The sequence below is a fragment of the Haliotis rufescens genome, unplaced genomic scaffold (genome assembly GCF_023055435.1).
Source record: "Haliotis rufescens isolate VD_foot unplaced genomic scaffold, xgHalRufe1.0.p SCAF_1, whole genome shotgun sequence".
NCBI classification, from domain to species: Eukaryota; Metazoa; Mollusca; class Gastropoda; order Lepetellida; family Haliotidae; genus Haliotis; species Haliotis rufescens.
Genome location: NW_025963779.1, coordinates 32004699 through 32025078, shown reverse-complemented (window position 1 = coordinate 32025078; position 20380 = coordinate 32004699). Strand labels below are relative to the sequence as shown.

At 40.6% G+C, this 20380-nt stretch overlaps 2 protein-coding genes across 2 annotated transcripts; one reads left to right on the top strand and one right to left on the bottom strand.

Annotated features, from left to right (window-relative positions):
- The first annotated feature begins 2267 nt into the window (after window positions 1–2267).
- Window positions 2268–8038, top strand: LOC124110950. The gene is made up of 3 exons (XM_046470447.2): window positions 2268–2414; window positions 6177–6278; window positions 7847–8038. The coding sequence occupies exons 1-3, from the start codon at window positions 2366–2368 to the stop codon at window positions 8008–8010; spliced, it is 315 nt and encodes a 104-aa protein (XP_046326403.2). The 5' UTR covers window positions 2268–2365; the 3' UTR covers window positions 8011–8038.
- Window positions 8039–12733: 4695 nt separating this feature from the next.
- On the bottom strand, window positions 12734–20379 carry LOC124110949. Its single transcript, XM_046470444.2, has 12 exons — window positions 20345–20379; window positions 19952–20080; window positions 19677–19755; window positions 19111–19238; window positions 18294–18440; window positions 16946–17063; window positions 16683–16789; window positions 15721–15918; window positions 15407–15506; window positions 14483–14592; window positions 13995–14219; window positions 12734–13503 (listed from the first exon to the last, which is right to left on the bottom strand). The coding sequence occupies exons 5-12, from the start codon at window positions 18355–18357 to the stop codon at window positions 13400–13402; spliced, it is 1026 nt and encodes a 341-aa protein (XP_046326400.2). The 5' UTR covers window positions 18358–18440; window positions 19111–19238; window positions 19677–19755; window positions 19952–20080; window positions 20345–20379; the 3' UTR covers window positions 12734–13399.
- Window position 20380: the final 1 nt, after the last annotated feature.

The window sequence follows — 20380 nt, the reverse complement described above, 5'->3', positions numbered from 1 at the left end:
GGAAGTGGACGCGCCCAACCCGTTGGAGGAGGAAAAGGGGAAGGAGTAGACAAAGAAGACAAAGAACAAGAACACCCCACCACTACAGTCCAGAAGGAGGACCGCATTTTTGTGATGGCACATAATGCACGATCCTATGATATGCACTTGATCCTGCTAGACCACTGAGATACCATATGCATGCCGAAGTTAAAGATGAATACCCAACTCAGACACAGGATTCTGACACCAAGCCAGCCATTCCATGCTTTCTCCCCTTAATGCCAGGCAGGGTAACAACAAGTACCATCTTTTAACGTCTTTTGATATGACGCGGGCAGGAGATCGACCCATCGACCTTCCTCTCTCCGGGGAGATGATCTATCCACTAGACCACCAAGGCGGTCCTCTAATCAGAGAAGGTTTGACTTTTACGAAACCAATTGGCTGTTTAATGAGGTCTGTTTGGTGCGCACGGCATCAATATAACCATCTTTAGCATTAGAAAACTATGTCACAGTGTTAAACATACAAGAAAAAATATCGTATAATTGGTACAGCAGTTTCAGTGACGTAAAATATTTATTTTTACAAGAACGTCAACGATAGTTAAACTGAGAGCTGAGATGACGTCAAAAAGAAGATTGCGATCTACACGAAGATAAAACACGACAGTTCATTTTTCAATTTTAATAAAAACGGTTGAATTCACAATTTGAAACCCGTAATTAAATGAAACACATGATTTGTCTTTTTTTTCATTTCTGAAATGGCGTAATTAAGACAACGTGAACTTGAACACGGGACATATCCTGAAGGAGTGATTGAATTGTCATGTCACATCACCATCTGGAGGATTGTTCTTGCCTATCTGTGAATGTCAGAGTCCTTACACTTCTACGTCGGAGGCGCCGCGATTCGCTGTGCAGAGTTGCGTCCCTTGGGCACGCCAAAAACCTATGATTGTGGGTTCGAGTCCCGGTTCGCCCCAATTATGTTTTTAGGTTTGTCAGCACCATACCCGTGCTCGTGGGTTTCACCGAAGTGGTAAACGTCTAAGACCTGCATCACTTCGGGCTTTCCTCCCACATTAAGCTGACACGCCGCGATATAACTGGAATAATGTTAAAAGCGACGTTAAACCCAACTCACTCACTCACTCTACGCTTATGGTAATCTGGTAACATGAACCTGGGACGTTTTGACTACCCCGTGATGTTTGTTTGTTTGTTGTATAACGCCGCACTCAGCAATATTCCAGCTATATGACGACGATCTGTAAATATTCGAATCTGGACCAGACAATCCAGTGATTGACAACATGAGCATCGATCTATGCAATTGAGATCGATGACATGCATCAACCATGCAAGCGAGCCTGACCACCCGATCCTGTTACTCGCCTCTTACGACAAGCATAGTCGCCTTTTACGGCAAGCATAGGTTGCTGAAGACCTATTCTACCCCGGTTCTTCACGGGTGGACTACCCCTTGTAGCAAATACTCAGGTTTATCACGTTTCTCCACGTGATCATGTAGTTTCATTTTCGCGTGTTTACATATAAACTGTTACGACAAGCACAGTCGCTTCTTAAGACAAGCATGTGTTGCTGACGGCCAACTCTAGCCCGGATCTTCAAGGGTACTGCATTAATAAAATAACATTAATAAGAGATTGAAGGTCGGAACGTGATGTTTTCTTCTTTACATGAAACATATTATTGGCAGCGGGCGGCGGTTAAAGCGGTAGTTAAACCGTTCGCTCGTCACGCCGATAACCTAGGTTCGATTTCCTACACGGGTACAATATGCAAAGCCCATTTCTGGTGTCCCCCGCCGTGATATTGCTGGATTATTCCTGAAAGCGGAGTAAAACTCACTCACTGACTCACTATTCTTGTTAGCCCAATAGGCTATATACTCTCTTCTAGGTGTACGTTACAAATCTCGATATGGTCATGAATATATACTGTCCATATATATGCAAGCACTTGACACATACACTATCTCCAGTGAAGAAATATACATCTGTTTCAGATATGATTCCAAAATGTATGATGATGTACACAAGATGACGCTACCAATCAGTATTAGAACTATGTAAACAACACACCCATACAGCTTTCCTTAACCATTGTCTAATATACGTTTCACTGTTTCAAAGTACAATGGCTATCTCTGTTGCTTGTCAAGGTTAATTTATTCATGTTACCATGATATTGGATAGCATGCCACGTGCTCGGTATCATGGCGAACACCACACTTATCAAGCTATTGCGAAACATTTGCCGTTATCTGTCTGTTCATAAATAAACGTTCAACGTTCAACGATCAAACGATCCACGCATCAACGAAGAACTGAACACAGGTTGCTTGGCGGCCCAACATGAAGACCCTTCTGATTCTGTTCTGTGTTGCTGGACTGTGTAAGACAGGTATGATAAGATATGTTAGCCACATCATTATAGAATTTATCAAATGGTGACGGTGTTTGTCGTATGACATGTTGTCCACAGTCTCAAGGGTGCGGTCGGGTAGCCTAGTGGTTAAAGCGTTTGCTCGTCACACCGAAGACCCGGGTTCGATTCCCGACATTGGTACAATGTGTGAAGCCCATTTCTGGTGTCCCCCGTCGTGATATTGCTGGAATATTGCTAAAAGTAGCGTAAAGAAATACTCACTCACTCACTCACTCACTCACTCACTCACTCACTCACTCACTCACTCACTCACTCACTCACTCACTCACTCACTCACTCACTCACTCACTCACTCACTCACTCACTCACTCACTCACTCACTCACTCACTCACTCACTCACTCACTCACTCACTCACTCACTCACTCACTCACTCACTCACTCACTCACTCACTCACTCACTCACTCACTCACTCACTCACTCACTCACTCACTCACTCACTCACTCACTCACTCACTCACTCACTCACTCACTCACTCACTCACTCACTCACTCACTCACTCACTCACTCACTCACTCACTCACTCACTCACTCACTCACTCACTCACTCACTCACTCACTCACTCACAGTTTCAAGTGTGTATGTACACCCAAGTCATTATCTGCGGAGTTATATGTACACTTCTCCTCCTCAGTCATTCTGTCTCCTCATTCATACCTCTAACCCCCTCCGCGGTCTAGTGGACAGAGTGTCTGCTCAGAGCGCGGAGCCCAAGTTACCCCTAGTTTGTCAAACGACAGCGGAATGAAGATGATTCGATTCCCCTGGCCGCGTCATACGATATATATCGTGTTTTGAAGAAAGCATTAGCCTTGGGCGGTCATTATTTACTACAGGTGTTAATGAGTGAGTTTGGTTTTACGCCGCTTTTAGCAATATTCCAGCAATATCACGGCGGGGGACACCAGAAATGGGCTTCACACATTGTACCCATGTCGGGAATCGAACCCGGGCCCTCGGCGTTACGAGCGAACGCTTTAACCACTAGGCTACCTGACCGCCCCTTAGGTAATAATGTGATCCTTGAGAACGCGAATGACACTTCCTACATACATTAATTGTCTGAAGCCTATTGGTAGAAATTGCAGGTGTGCATATCTTGCGCTCTCAAACACATACACGTGCCTTCCTTAAAGGCTGACTCAACCTGGTAATATGATCTCCAACACGGTAATGATAGTGAAATATAAACGTTATGATCGGTCGTCAAAAAAAAGGTTAGCTTTGAAAAAATGACTGCGAGAAATAGTTTCGGGACCAAAAACCTAACGCCCAGACACACCAAAAACATTGCAGTCTTATCAGATTGGGTCCTCAACCGCGCGATGAACGCCTGATGGCCATTTGCATATTTCAAACTGATAACTGGATTGTGGTAGCCAATATGTCGAATGTGTCTTAGTCTGTGACTTCTTTGACTACGAACAGTATTCTGCAGACACAAAATGTTAATTAATCGGCCCCGCGCAGGGCGCCCTATGTCAAAAACATAATTCCAGGATAGATAATAAGAAATCAGGCTTTAAGAAATCAACCACAAATGGCCAATCAAATCGCTGTTCATTTACACCAGGCCACGGGTGTTCAAGTTACTGCAGGGGGCACGGGTGGCCCAGTCGTCTGAGGCGCCGCGATTCGCTGTGCAGAGTTGCGTCCCTTGGGCACGCCAGAAACCTATGATTGTGGGTTCGAATCCCGGTTCGCCCCGATTATGTTTCTAGGTTTGTCATCACCATACCCATGCTCGTGGGTTTCACCGAAGTGGTAAACGTCTGAGACCTGCATCACTTCGGGCTTTTCTCCCATATTAAGCTGAAACGCCGTGATATAACTGGAATACTGTTAAAAGCGGCGTTAAACCCAACTCACTCACTCAAGTTACTGCAATATCTGCATTCAGCTAATCTGCATGTTCGGTGACCACGTGTTGTACCCAACGTTAACCAATCGACATATTCTAGCCTGACTGGTGTTTAGAGTGTTAAAACTAGGGGATTCGCTGATGGCCTCGTGTAATGTTTTCATTATATATAGGCGTGGTCGGGTCTGGAGGCGTCATAACGACGCCATGATAACGACAACGTAAGGCCGCATGACATATTTGGGATGGCTATGTTAATGACATGGGCCAGTGTAGCAGACTCAAATCAATCCCTTTAAATTCACTCTCATGAGATTTGAGCCCAGGCTGAGATTTTAACTGTGATCATACATACTGTTTAACTTCTACTGTGCTGTTTCGGTATCACTACATTTCAAATTTGGTAACAATGCGGTATTAACGAAAACACTGTCAATGTCCATGGCGCATGATATGAATCTACGAAGCTCCAAATATCTTACTTTATAATAATCGCAAATACAGTAAAGTACGGGTATAACGAACTCAAAGGGACTACTAATTTTAGTTCGTTATAACCGTAGTTCGTTATAAGCATATATACAGCATAACTACAGAAAATAGTCGGGACCAAAAAAGTAAGTTCGTTATATCCGTCAGTTCGTTATAAGCGTGTTCGTTATAACCGTAGTTTACTGTACACACATTACAATATAACATGTACTATAGACCCTTGGCCTCTCAGTGTCGTGAATAGACACGAATACACTTGGCAAAATCTTCTCATAACGGATGTGAACTCTTCCTAATGAGACAAGTTTGAAAAATTCCAACAAATATAGAAACACGTAAATGTATTTCAGTATCAAAATACTTTTAAAGAAGGTTGTTCATGTTGTGAATGAAAAATAACTCATTGTCATTGTGCAATAATGTACGTTGTTTAAACAGTGATGCAACGATATTACTACAGATGAGACTAAGAATTACCTCCATGTATTGGACCCCTTTTTGCATGGAACCTTGGTCTCCTGCATGAACCACAGTCCTCACCAAGCAGGCTACCATATTGCCCGTTAGTTGTTACACAAGGCAAGGCAAATACTAAAGCTATATTGTTAGATAACTTTTATCAAAAATGGAATGAATCTGCGACTTTATCCTCCAAGGGTAAATACTACACAATGTTCAAAGATAAGCCTCGCCTTGAGGAATATTTATTATCATTACCATACAACTTAGCGAAGTGGATAGTCAAATTTAGAACAGCTAATCACAGATTACCAATTGAAAAGGGAAGATGGTTCAATGTTAATAAAGATCACAGATTCTGTACATTATGCAACAGTTATATTGGAGACGAATTCCACTTTCTTCTTCAATGTCCATCACTTCATGAATTAAGAAATAAATATCTCCCGAGTTATTATTGTAAGTATCCCACTATTGAAAAAATTAACCAGCTTATGGTTTGCTCCTACAAACCTCTTGTTATAAAGCTGGCGAAATACTTAAAGGATGGTTTACAACTTTTTAAGTAATAATTCAATTACTGTATATACTATGTTTGTAATTACTTTATGTTTATGCACACTGATACACGTCTGTAAATATAAATATGTATATTGTATGCTCTATATCACAATACGTGATTCATGAGTAATAAACTTCTGTTCTGTACACAAAATAGGTCACTATTAACTTGTGATTTTAACAGAAACTGTTAGCTTTTATCTATTGAATACCCACCCAGGTGAGCCACAGGTTCATAGTGTTATATCTAAATGAGTTGTAGAATATATTTTGACAATGTTGAGGAGCATATTATAGCAGTTTACAATTTACATACACTAATATCAATGATTCACGTTTCAGTGCACAGTTCCTGTATAGCATGCAAGGCGGGCACTCCCGAGTCTTCGTGCACCGACGAATATATTCCTTCGGGACCTGAAAGTAAAGCCTGTGACTCCATTAGTGAGTAGATGCTTCGTTAGCTCTGTAATGCTTTACCTTTATAATGCTTCTGTTGGGTCATTTGGTGACATGGATTAGACCGACACGGTGTGTTTGTTTGTTTGTTTGTTTGATTGTTTGTTGTTTAACGCCGCACTCAGCAATATTCCAGCTATATGACGGCGGTCTCTAATTAATCGGGTCTGGGTCAGACAATCCAGTGATTGACACCCTGAGCATCGATCCACGCAATTGGGACCGATGACATGCTTCAACCAAGTCAGCGAGCCTGACCACCCGATCCCGTTAGTCGCCTCTTACGGCAATCATGGTCGCGGTGTGATTCCAATGTATTTTCCTGTGTTCCCTGTTGACTTGTCAGCGCAAAACTGAATTTGGACGCACAGTTGGTATAGCTCAGAAATAAAAACACATAATGTTTACCTCAATTCTGCCATTACAAAATTAACTCAAAGTTGGATGATTAAATCGCGAATTGATAGGCCTGAACAAAAGCAATTGAGCAATATGTGTCTTACATTTGCTCCCTGTATGCAAACACAAGTGGTCTACATTTTAGAAAATTGTTATTAGTAAGTCAAATCCGCGATTAATAAGTGTGGTCCGCCCTGGTGTAAATACAATGACGGAAAAAAGTGGGTCCACATTTATAATTTTGATTATCAACACTAAGCCAGCCCAACGATCACTGAAGCCTGGCGATATACAAGTCATTCGTCACCACTCGCCCCTTTCCGTAACCTGCAAGAAGACTCGTCCCCCTATCGATGAATGTTATGTGCGAAAATACGACAAACCAATCAGAATGCGCGTATGATTTCAAGTACTTCGTCAAAGAATCCCTCGGAAATAATTTTTGATTTTTCATATGTCTTGCATCTAAAATTATACCCAAGACACAGTTAAATGTGTTCAATCATACTGTATAATTCCGCACGTCCCGATGTGCTTTAAATTGCATCTGAAATATATATAATATATGGGGAAATATATGTGAACCATTACGCAATGAATTGACAATTGTTTTAGCTATGCCCGTTTGCGCTAAGACGGAACCCGGTCGCAAAAATGGCTACGAGATGGGCACGAGTCGCTATTCGGCTTGTCCCGGAATAACACGAGTTGGTCACGAATGATATACAAGTGTGGGCACACTTGTTTCGATCATAGCAAAGACGGGAAAAAAGTGGTCCACATTTTAGAAACATGTTATCGGCACTAAGTCATCCTGATGGAGGCTATTTACAAGTGTGGGTCCAATGTTTCGATTAAAATATATAATGCGACAAAAGTTAACCCACAATTTCGGAAATTATTATCCGCACAAAACCAACATATGGATGAACATACCCGAACTCAAAATACTACAACTACTGACGAAATCGTGGGCCCACCTACAGCTATCCCTATTAAGAAAACAGAAAATAATTTCAGGTAAATTTCAGGTAGACAGGTATATTGACAATGTATTTTAGTGGAATATGAAACAATCCCAATTATGAGAGAAACTTCAATTTTGATCTTGAGTATTTCTTTGGTAAAGTAATTGTTCACCACGTTGTTTTCAGGCAAGGAACTGTGCACGACGTACGGCAACTACGAAATCTACTGTTCGACATCGACAACCAATATCCACTGCCAGAAAGTAGGGTACTGCAGTGGTGCCAGGTTAGCGCCTGGCCCGGTCCTCATTTCTGTCGTCCTCGCTTTTGTGATCAAGATCGTGCACTGATAAACTGCTTTTGTCGCATGAAATGAAACTTCAAGATGTTTTTTAAAATTTATACTTGATATTATTGTATTATTTACATATTGTACCGTGATTATGTTATCAAACAGTTACTAAACATTTATACAGCTGTATATTGCTGAGTGTGGCGTGAGGTAGGTAGGTTTAATTGTTAATTTCGATTTTCAACCGTTCCAATCTACACACCAATGAGGTCCTGTGGTATTTTAACAGTTCACTGCCTCGGCACACAACTATAGTGTGAACACTCGGCTTTTTTGTGATTACGGGTTCGTAGTTTTTCAATCGATTGATTGATTGATTGTTTGTTGTATAACGCCGCACTCAGCAATATTCAAGCTATATGACGGCGGTCTGTAAATAATCGAGTCTGGACCAGACAATCCAGTGATTGACATCATGAGCATCGATCCACGCAATTGGGATACGATGACATGCATCAACCAAGTCAGCGAGCCTGTCCAGCTGATCCCGTTAGTCGCCTCTTACCACAAGCATGGTCGCCTTTTATTTAGTAAATGTAACTAGTTTCATAAACTCTTCACACCATATAGGATATATTATTGAAGACAAGCAATGCAATACATTAAGGGTACACTTTGGCCACGTGGGTTGCTATGTATTATATAACGAGGAGTGAGTGAGTGAGTGAGTTGGGTTTAACGCCGCTTTTAACATTATTCCAGTTATATCACGGCGTGTCAGCTTAATGTGTGAGGAAAGCCCGAAGTGATGCAGGTCTCAGACGTTTACCACTTCGGTGAAACCCACGAGCACGGGTATGGTGCTGACAAACCTAGAAACATAATTGGGGGAACCCACAATCATAGGTTTCTGGCGTGTCCAAGAGACGCAACTCTGCACAGCGAATCGCGGCGCTTTAGATGACTGGGCCATCCGTGCCCCCTATGTAACGAGGAACCACATGTCAATCAAGATGTTGTGAAATATTGTGAAACTGATTATCACGTTCGGTAGTCGTTAAGTTGAAGGGAACACGTGACATACAATTATGCGTGAGTTGGATACATGCGTGAGTACCTTGAAGGATTGGACTGCCTACTGCATCTCGGCCATGTTATAGTGTACTCAAAGGTTTGATTTGGGAATTCGGACATTATCCTTCCTACTGTTGTAGGGGGTTGTCGACTTTAGCAGCCCTTTAAACAACGATATATCTCAGGAGTTGTGTTCTATTCTGCAGACACTGTGTCAAGAATATCACAAACCCAGTTACTAGAGGGACACCATGGACACATGGCAGCTGTTGGGCCTATAGCTTCTGAGATATATAATGTAGTATGCTGTTTTTATAAATTAATGCAGTCTTCAATCCAATATTGCCGCCAAACAACTTGACTTTTGACAAGCAACTAAGAACACGAAATGTCCAGCGTCTACTGATGATGCGTCCTGACAATTAGCAATGGTTTGGGCAGATACCTCTTTTGCATCGTAGTCAAATCTGAAACTATTAGAAATTCAAAATGGTCGCTAAGCAACGCACATACTGACATGCATCTACGAACTAAAAATGTCCATCGTATGATGTTTCTGCATACTGCCAATTTGCAATCTTTTGCGTGCAAACCCAACAAAGCCATCGGCTGGCTCTGAAGTGGAATGTACCAATTCACAGACTGCCATCACTGCTTTACAGAGAATTAAACCACAACAATTTGTCGGAAAGTCACAAAGGTGATAACAAATAACACATATAATATGCAAATGCAAGCTATAGTAATGCTATCTGATGATCTGCCGTAACAGTAATGCTTCTTCGTGGACTCAAAAACCACCTCCGTGGTCTGGTGGTAGAGCTTCGAATTCCGCCCGGAGAGCGGAAGATTTGGGGTTTGATTGCCGATGGCGTCATACCAAACAACGTTAAATAAGGGTACTTGTTGTTACACTGCCTGACGTTCGGCATCAAAGGGCTAAAACAAGGACTGATCGGCTCGGAGTCAGTATGCTGTGTCTGAGTATGGGGTATTCATGTTAAACTGCGGCGTTGTATCTCATTGGGCTAGCACTATAAAATCGGCATTAGTCCGGACTAGTACACGCAGCCGCACACCCACCCACCCACGCACGCACACACACACACACACACACACACACACACGCACGCACGCACGCACACACACACACACACACACACACACACACACACACACACACACGTGCATGCATGTCGCTATGTATGTGCAAAAATCTTGGACGCGACATTAAACCCCATTACACCTCACCTCACCATGGACTTAAAGCAGTGCAGATAATAATAATAATAAACTTGTTCGTCTCCTCATTTCTGAGAAAAGGGATTATATCATAGTATCGTTTTTCAGCATTTTAACTGGATGAAACTAATGCTTTCTTATTCATGAGGTAAGGAAGACCAGTCACGGGTGCACGGAAAAGCGCCTTATACCCCGTTCACATGCACAACATTTACTAACGTAAGTAATTTTACACATATGTAACTATACATACGTGCGTATATGTAAATATAATATGCGTTCACATGAAAAGCATCTTAGGTGTGTAAATAAAGTATGTAAATTGTGTCAGTCTGTTCACGACTTTCAAAACAAAGTTGATTGAGAAGAGAGTTACTTCACCGAAACATTTCGCGTGAAGCAACATGTGTTTGATTTAATTTGTACACAAAGTTTTGACTCCTTGAAACCAAAGGAAAACGCTCTCCGCTCAACTTTGTATATAACGCATAAAAGTTGGCAACTGTTGACAATTTGTTTGGTGTTGGCAAAAGAAGAGATATTGATTTATACAGTTTCAGCAAGATTGTCAAACATTGTTTTATGATTTTATGTATTTTTGGAGTACACAAACAGAATATAGTTCATATACACTCTTAAATACATACAAGTTACAAAGTACATCTATGGATGATAACAGACAAAACTATTCCAGTGTCATAATGGCAAGACATCTTTGGTGGAATTTGTGTAAGTTCGTGGGTTTACTCGAATAGATAGTGACAGAGAGACCAAAAGCTTACGAACTGTGTATTTACATTTACATTTACATTATGAATATGATATATTTCTGTCGATGTAATAAGAGTTGGTTATAGTTATGTTTTGATGTGTTGGAAATATGGTAGGGATTCGGAAATGGTTGTTGGTCAAATGTCAAACAGTCGTGGTCAGACCAAAGGGTGTCAACTCCGGAACATTAACACTTGTATTTTGATTTCATAGCCATCAAAGCACATTCTCTCTAATGTTTGGTAGCTTAAGTGTGGTTTGACGTGACAGTCGAGGTCAAGGTTATTGTTGCAACGTGCACGCACGAGTGTGTATGGCTGCTTGTGGTAGTCCGTTTTATAGTCTTAGCCCACTTAGATATAATTCCCCAGTGTAACATAGTTACCAAACTCTGGCACATTATGCTGTCTCCGAGTCGATCCGTTTCATATTTTTACACTTAATGCCGAACAAGATATCATCAAGTAACGTCTTTTGGAATGACGCGGCCAGGAGATCGAACCGGCGGCCTTGCCCTCTCCTGGCGGGCGCTCTATTCACCAGACCACTCTATTTATTGTTTAAAGACACATTATTGCTCACGAAGGGACAAAGTTGGTTGTCATTTGTCCATTATTCCTCCATTATCTTAAAGCCACATTTCAATGCATTTACATTTGGAATTAACTGATCTTTATTTTGACTATTTTGATTGGGAAACGTGTCTGACTAATGTAAACACATCCCTTCTTGGGCAACCTCAACATACATCCTCCTTTTAGACTGACGAAACACTCTTTCATGGAACATATTTGAAGAATAAACTAAAACGCTTAGTAATCTGCAGTTACATGATCCCTCTGCTGCTGGTGCACGTTGCCATCGCGAGTTGATCTTTACAGTACACGTACAAGGTTTTTTTACCATTTTTTGGCGCCCTGAACGAAAATATTTATCAATAACTTGTATGTTTTGAGGACTGCGCCAAGAAATTAGTTCCTTTTCAACTTAATACCAAGAAAGGGCAGTCATATTTTACTGGAATCATAACACTTTACGTCAGTGTACTTCTTTAATAGTTTCGTGACAACTCAAATATAATATACAGTAAAGTACGGTTATAACGAACTCAAAGGGACTACTAATATTAGTTCGTTATAACCATAGTTCGTTATAAGCATATATACAGCATAACTACAGCAAATAGTCGGGACCCAAAAAGTAAGTTCGTTATATCCGTCAGTTCGTTATAAGCGTGTTCGTTATAACCGTAGTTTACTGTATACGTTTTAGCACAATTTGTATACACAAGTGCATGCGTGAATGTTGTTTACCCCACAACCACAGACAACATATTTACTGCTGTATCACGGCGGCATATGAGTCCTTGAATTTGATCAAGCGAAACAAGTGGCTGATAGCATGATCAACACAATACGTCATTTGGTACAATGGTAAAAATGTAAAATCATTTCGTACACTTTAAAATAACTGATACCCATTTACTTGACTCTTGGTTACTCGATATTCCCGTGCATGGTGTCATCTATATAATTTCAAGTCAGGAACTATTTTCTTTTGCTTTGAAAGCGTTTATTACATTATATTCCTTATCATTTATGAAAATCATTGTATAGCAAATTAATGAATAAATACGTTTAAAGGGTAGACATTGTTCGGCCCTCTACTGAATGTTGTGGAAGAGAGAATACTTCACAGATTTCATGATTTAATAATACAATGTCTTGTGATACATTCGCAAAATAAACACAATTGTCGCAACAGTTATTTTTAAGTTCAAGCGCACACACAAACACATATTTAAAGTCCCGATCTGTTTCATCTTCGGTCAACTTATAGCGGATATTCTTGGGGAGGAATAGGGATCACGGAGACTTTGGTTAAAAATATAAACTGTTTACGAAAATCATGGAAATAATTGATCAGGTTTTAATCAGAGTCGTTTATTGGTCATGCTGAATGTTCTGGAAAATTATGTGTTTTGAGTAAAATCAATGTTTGGTTCCTTCTTTCAAAGACAAATATGGAAATATTGAAAAAAACAAACCCCAAACCAGAATATTACATTGTCAGTCATTTAGATCTCAGGATGCACTTTTCCCCCGCGAAGATAGTTATCATAGGTTGCCGATTTGTCTTCGACGTAACCCTTGGGAAACCCGACACCAAGTTTCTGATAGAGATACAAGTATTGATTACGGTGCTTTAGCTGCTTCTTTGACAATCTCCGGTGACTTCACTTCTTCGTAAACAGCATTGGCAAAAGATGGTGGCGTTACCGTAAAATACAGAACTACCCGCTTCGCTGTGACAGTGATATGGTCCTGGTAAGGTGACATTTTCTTTCTGTTATACATTCTCTACGCAATTAAAGCACCTGCCACGGCCAAAACCAACAGAACAACGCCAAACACCGGACCTAGTTTGACGGCGGTTTGGTTGGAGCTGAATGTTGTCTCTGAACCTGAAACAAAGATATCGCAAAAAATTTATAAAATTCTAAATGAAGTCTAACTGCATCCTTTAATTCCATGTTTAAAAAAACAGTTACAACATATATTTCACAATTGATGCCATTCTTTGGTTAACATTTATGTTTATCTTTCGCAGTTTAGCTGTACCCAGCGTAATCGAGTGAGTTAGTGAGTGAATATGGTTTTACGCCGCTTTTAGCAATATTCCAGCAATTTCACGGCGGGGGACACCAGAAATGGACATCACACATTGTACCCATGTCGGGAATCGAACCCGGGTCTTCGGCGTGACGAGCGAACGCTTTAACCACAAGGCTACCCGACCGTCCCCAGCGTAATCGAACAAGTTCTCCTATGAAATGTATTCCAAATGAACTTTAGATTGTATGTTGGTCTTACATGCCATATTATGCCAGCCTAAAGCAACTCTAAACAGCCACATTGTTGGTGTCAAAGGGACTACTAGTGTTTTGTCGTTCACCTGGTCCGCTTGTCCTCCACGGCCCCGAGGTTGTTGAAGGTCTAGTTGCTGTTCCAGAAGGCAATTGTTGTATACTCTTGTACTTTAAAGAGAAGATTGTGTTGCTCCCTTCATAGAGGTTTGTAGCGTTGAAGAACACAGTCAGACATGACCTTGAACCGAACGTATAATTGGCCCTTCCATCACACCAAGAACCTAAGTATCTGAAGTCCCAGGAATCTGAACCTTTAAGTTTGAAAAAGCAATATACTGTCGTATAATGATTACACCAAAGACGAGCAAACCTCAAAAACAAAACAATTGAGTCACGCATTTAACTACTTAACTTCAAGTTGGTATTCGTAGTAACATGGTGTTAGAACAGTAACAGTAATATTCAAACAGATGTAGAATCATGCTTATACACATGTGCCTACACTATGCATATGTCACAAATGTCACAAAATGTGAAATGGCCAGATTAATGACTGTATGAAATCGTAACTTACAATCATATACTTGGATGACTCCATGCGAACATCTCAAACCCTGATAGGTCTCAATTTCAGCATACACATATCTATTAATGCTTGTCCCGATCCTCCATTCCCGTGTCATTCTGGTGATTAAACGTGCCATTACATTGTCGTCGTGTTAGATGCTGAGTTATTTAATCAGTCTTGGTTATCTGCCGAAGCTGATTCCATTGGGTGTAAAAGGCAATATAGTGGTGAAAATTAAGTATGGATCACCGAATATCATTGACGACACTGGGAGTTTGTAAAACAACATTGAATTCAAGGATACTTTGGACAGAAGTTCAGTAAAACCACGGCGTTGCAAACTAACGTGAAGAGAAAAGGCTAAAGTGTCGTCGATCGACCTCGTAGCATCCTTTGAGCATTAAATATTTATTCTATTGAGATAAATATCCCGGGCCCATTCGCCACCACCGGGTCATTGTGAGTCCTATCCATAAAGTACGACGAAAATAATTGTCCTCCAGTGAAAGTACTCTGATTAGCGACAGAAATTCGCAGCTACGAATACATGTAAGTTAGGAGAGATTAAGATGATGACATCACTTCTGAGACGAGGCTATTGAGGCGAATGGTTCTGAGGCATTTGTCATGATAGAATGCTTAATCGAGGATGACGTAATAGAGGTGTACTCCTTCGGAAAAACATACGAACATGATTTGAGCTTGACAAACCAATGGGACATTATCACGTCGAATAAAAGTAGATAATAGCCTTAAACCTCCAATGTGAACGTTTTTATGGTGATCACGCCACAAGTACAGGATATTTGCACTGATGTGTACTGTCGACATTACACCTACTACTTTGTAAACAAATAGTTTCCTTCATATCATTTACATTAGGTTTGAATAGCAACTATTACTAAGACATATTTATGACATTTGACATACCTTGGAAAATATGGATATACAGTGAAGAAGTCATTGTTTGTTACTGTCATGGTTTGCATCCTGCTCTCGGAAGAAAGGTAACTGCGACACAACCACCAAGCTGCATTTGTAAATATACATAAAGGTTTCATATAAAATACATGAACAACGTCATCGTGATTCTAAACTAATTTTAACGGAGATTGGTGATATTATATAACCATTTTAAAATTAGAAGGGTCTAAATATGCCTTTTTCTGAAAATAGTTTACTAAGAATTGAAACATATATAAAACATATTATGCTAAAATAGGAAGACTCAAGAACGGTCTTACACCAGAAACTCTTGATTGGATAATTGTAAGATAATCCACAAGGTCGGGTTTGGTTCCATGACTTTGAAAGTGCCCTGTATTGTATAGTGACAAAACCACTGGTTACACTACTGGCGTTGTACTTGATCGTCAAAAAGGTCCCCATTGACTGAACTGTGGGTGTTGAGTCGTCGCACAAGGATGTTCGCAGGTAAGGCCCTTATAGAAAGAATACAATGTGACGTTTATCATAAAATGTACATGGATCATATTGTCCCTAAGGGGCCGATAACTTTAAGATATCTTCGCATCTGTAGTTTAACAAAACACCGTTCTGACAGACCAGTAAAAGCGACACGAGATCACATTACTGCATTGTTGAGAACAATGTGAAATGACGTCATCCTTTGTTTATGACCTCATAAATTGAAAGCATTATGTTAACTGAGCAAAAGCTGAAATTTAGTGAAGTATCCCTATATGGTTGGCACTTTAAACGATTTTCATGTTTCTTTCACAAATTACAATGTGCAGTATAGCTAAAGAATTATCAAAATTATGAATTACGGATTATCTGTCCTTCCTGGTTGAACTCAATGGGTTGTTTTCCTGTTAAAGTTGGTACATTTTCAAATATTCTTAACTGCACCTTCAAACCAATAACAAACTGATGAGGTATTCAAATTTGAATTAATCCAAATCATTGGGACTGAGTAACGATTCCTGAAATTGATTGGAAATAAGACAAATCTTCTCTACTAATGTTTGACAAGAAGATTTGAAAATAAGTCAATGTTCCACAATTCGTTTTCATTGGATAAAAAGGAGCAATCAATACCGTCTTATCGCTGGAATGTTGCTTAACAAAAAGAAACCCACGGGTAATCGCTAGCAGTCTGTCTATTCGTTTTGGAAGACCGGAGCTTAGTCGCTTCTGTGCTTTTGTATTTGTTTTGAAATATCAATTTATATTAGCCACGAACCTTCGACAACTTGAACTGTGTCGTTAGAGCAGGGCGAAGGCAGCGACGATTGCAGAACTGTTACCAACACACGGGACACATATGTCGTGAGTTTCACGTAACACTGTCTATGACAGAAATAATAAAGGCTTGTCATAAAAAGTATATGATAAAACAGTAGTACAAACAAATCTCTGAACATATTCATGTTCCCCAACTACTTTTGTTCAGTATATGAATTATTTGTGAATATATTATGACATATAACAGTTGAAAAACTATACCTTTTGTCTTGTTCATATCCCCGTGAAACCTGGTCAGAGTTGATGTTTAAGTTCACGGTGAGTGTTCTGGGCTGCTGAGCAGCAGGAAAAGAAGATCTACAGTTGCTGATGATTCCAGCTGCACAAACATGAATACTTCATCATTATTGTTTGCAAGAAAAAAAAATTCGAAGTCGTAGCAAATCCTCGGATCAAGGGGCGGTCGGGTAGCCTGGTGGTTAAAGCGTTCGCTCGTCAGGCCGAAGACCCGGGTTCGATTTCCGACATGGGTACAATGTGTGAAGCCCATTTCTGGTTTCCCCCGCTGTGATATTGCTGGAATATTGCTAAAAGCGGCGTAAAACCATACTCACTCACTCCTCGGATCAAATATCAATATACATATATAGTTTTGCTCTCTGATTGGTCAATCTCACTTTGAGGCATAATAATTGTATATATCCCAATCATCTATACTGTATCGTGCTTGACAATGGTGTTAGAACATAAACAGAAACGTTGCTCCTGATTGTAATAAAGGTGTTCATCCATGTATCGTATCTTTAATTAGTACTCAAACTTCTAAATGTCTTTAAAAGAAATTATAGCACGTTCAGAACCAATTAACAGTCTCATATATAATCTATATTTATGCACGCACGCGTAGACTCTTAAAGTTTGTTAGTACGAGTGAGTGAGTTGGGTTTAACGCCGCTTGTAACAGTATTCCAGTTATATCGCGGCGTGTCAGCTTAATGTGGAAGGAAAGCCCGAAGTGATGCAGGTCTAAGACGTTTACCACTTCGGTGAAACCCACCAGCACGAGTATGGTGCTGAAAAACCTAGAAACATAATTGGGTCGAACAGGGAATCGAACCCACAATCATAGGTTTCTGGCGTGCCAAAGGGACGCAACTCTGCACAGCGAATCGCCCTAGATGACTGGGCCACCCGTGACCCCTTCTTGTTAGTACGCATACGAAACTGACAGGTAAACGAAAGCATACATTGGAAACGTAACTAGGCTGTAAACAGTCACCGAAACACTGCACCCAAAACACAATTATGATTCATGTATCAAATACATCACCACCATCAAACATGGGTGTTTCTTTTGTATGACAGTTTATATACCTACTGCTCTAAGTTGGATAAGAACAAGGGGCGGTCGGGTAGCCTAGTGGTTAAAGCGTTCGCTTGTCACGCCGAAACGGGTTCGATTCCTGACATGGGTACAATGTGTGAAGCCCATTTCTGGTGTCCCCCGCCGTGATATTGCTGGAATATTGCTAAAAGCGGCGGAAAGCCATACTCACTCACTCACTGGATAAGAACCCAGCAAATTGCTTGGACGTTTTATTTTGCTTACGGCTCGAATCCTGTACTTCGGTATAGTTAATGGTAAAGCCATGGCCATCAGCGATGCTTGACATGTTGAACCGGATGACCAGCTCAGAGTGATAGGATGTGTACGAAGAACTGTCATTACCACACCATGACAACGTGACCTGATCATCTAGAAAATTCATATAACATGATATAAATATTCATATTTAAATAATGATGCTGATGGGGCGGGGCATGCTTGCCGTGTTCGCGAACACCAGGCGGCAGCACCTTTTTTCGGTGATCCATTCATATAATGTCACCACTATTTTTCTGGTTACTCACAATAGAATCTGTTTCTCGAGATAATCGAATAGTTTATTCTCTGGAGTTGACAGGAAAACGAAAGAAAAGGACAGTAGCTTATCATTAGAAGGCAAAAAGAACTGTGTGCGTTGGAGTGTTCGTGCTTGTGTGTCAATTTTATTTCAAATTTCAAGCTGCAGTCAGCAATAATGCAGCTACAGTGGTCTGAATCTGATCGAACCTGGAGCAGGCAAACCATTGGTTGATATCATGAACCACTTACCATGTCATCGGTCCCCCAAGACAGAGTCACAAAGCCTGACCCATTTTAGTTGACTCTCACGATAAACATAGGTTTCTACATGTAGGGACCAACTTTCTACCCTAGAACCCCCCAGGCTGATACAATTGATCCATGACATAACGAAACATATCATCAGGTTACAACTTTAAACAAGTGTTAATGTGTAAATAGGATGGCCAAAATGTCAACTGGAGAAGAATTACTTTGCACTTAAAGTATTTGGTACACCATGAAAGAAGGAGATACTTACCAACATCAACGCTAATCTTGTTTCCAGAGCAAGGTGAAGGGAGACTGGATTCCAACAGCCGAACACGGACATTGTACCCGGGTCTGCTATTGATGGTCCATCGGCAAGTTCCTTTGAACAAGCTGGAACTGATATTGATGAACATATATGAGGTCATACCTCGTTAAGAGGACACTGTGTACTTAAAATTATATGCCTGTGTTAACATGCTGAGTGGGTATGGTTTTACGCCCCTTTTAGCAATATTCCAGAAATATCACGGCGGGGGGCACCAGCAAATTGGCTTCACTCATTGTAACCATGTGGAGACTCGAACCCGGGTCTCCGGCGTGACAAGACAACGCAATACCGAATACTATTTGTATGACATTACCTAGAAATTAGTCACAATCAATTTCCCCAGGGACACTTAGAATATCCATACCCAACATTGAGCAGTAAATATTGTGGGGTTTCTACTTTCACCCGGAATCTCCACAGTAACACTCGGGCATATGTAGCCCAGTATCCTATGGCGCCGCGTCACGAGAGAGTGGGGAGAAATATTATTGAATATTGATTCATACCCATACTGCCTGAAGATGTCAGCCGACCTGAGAATGGATGTCGCTTTCGATGCCTGGAACGTGGTATTGCACTGGTTAACTGAAGGGAGAGATGGATACAACATTAAAAGTAAACACGTCACTGAAACAGAAGAAAAATAGATTGAATATGTATATTTATGTTTTACACATAGATTGTGACATATCGATAGCCTCTTTTCTTGACAAAATTGGCAAAGTTTGAAACACTCAAATGTATATTGCAATGAAGAACATATTTAAACATTCCATCTTACGTGCACGTCTTAATATGTAGGATATACGGACGTCCTGCGACTTGGTAATGACGGCAGTGACAACTCTTCCACAACTTTCATAGACTCCGTCACCACAGAGAAATTGGCCTGTTGCATCGGTGGCTGAAGCTGCAAAAGTAAAAGTCAACATTCATCTTCACACAAAAAATTGAACCCATCTAGGTTTATACAAAAACTCTAAACTTCAAAGGAACACATATTCGAGTTCTGTTTAACTGTGACGAGCTTCAGATTTAGTGAACAAAATGAGGCGATTCTATGATATAAGCTTAATCAAGCTGGCCCTAAAAATGCGAATCAATGCCAAGCTGATCGCCATAATGCCATACAATAATGCCATACAAACACCAAAGATTGTATCCAACCAAATACCTTCATTGATTGTTATGTAAGCGTTCTTGTAGGAAC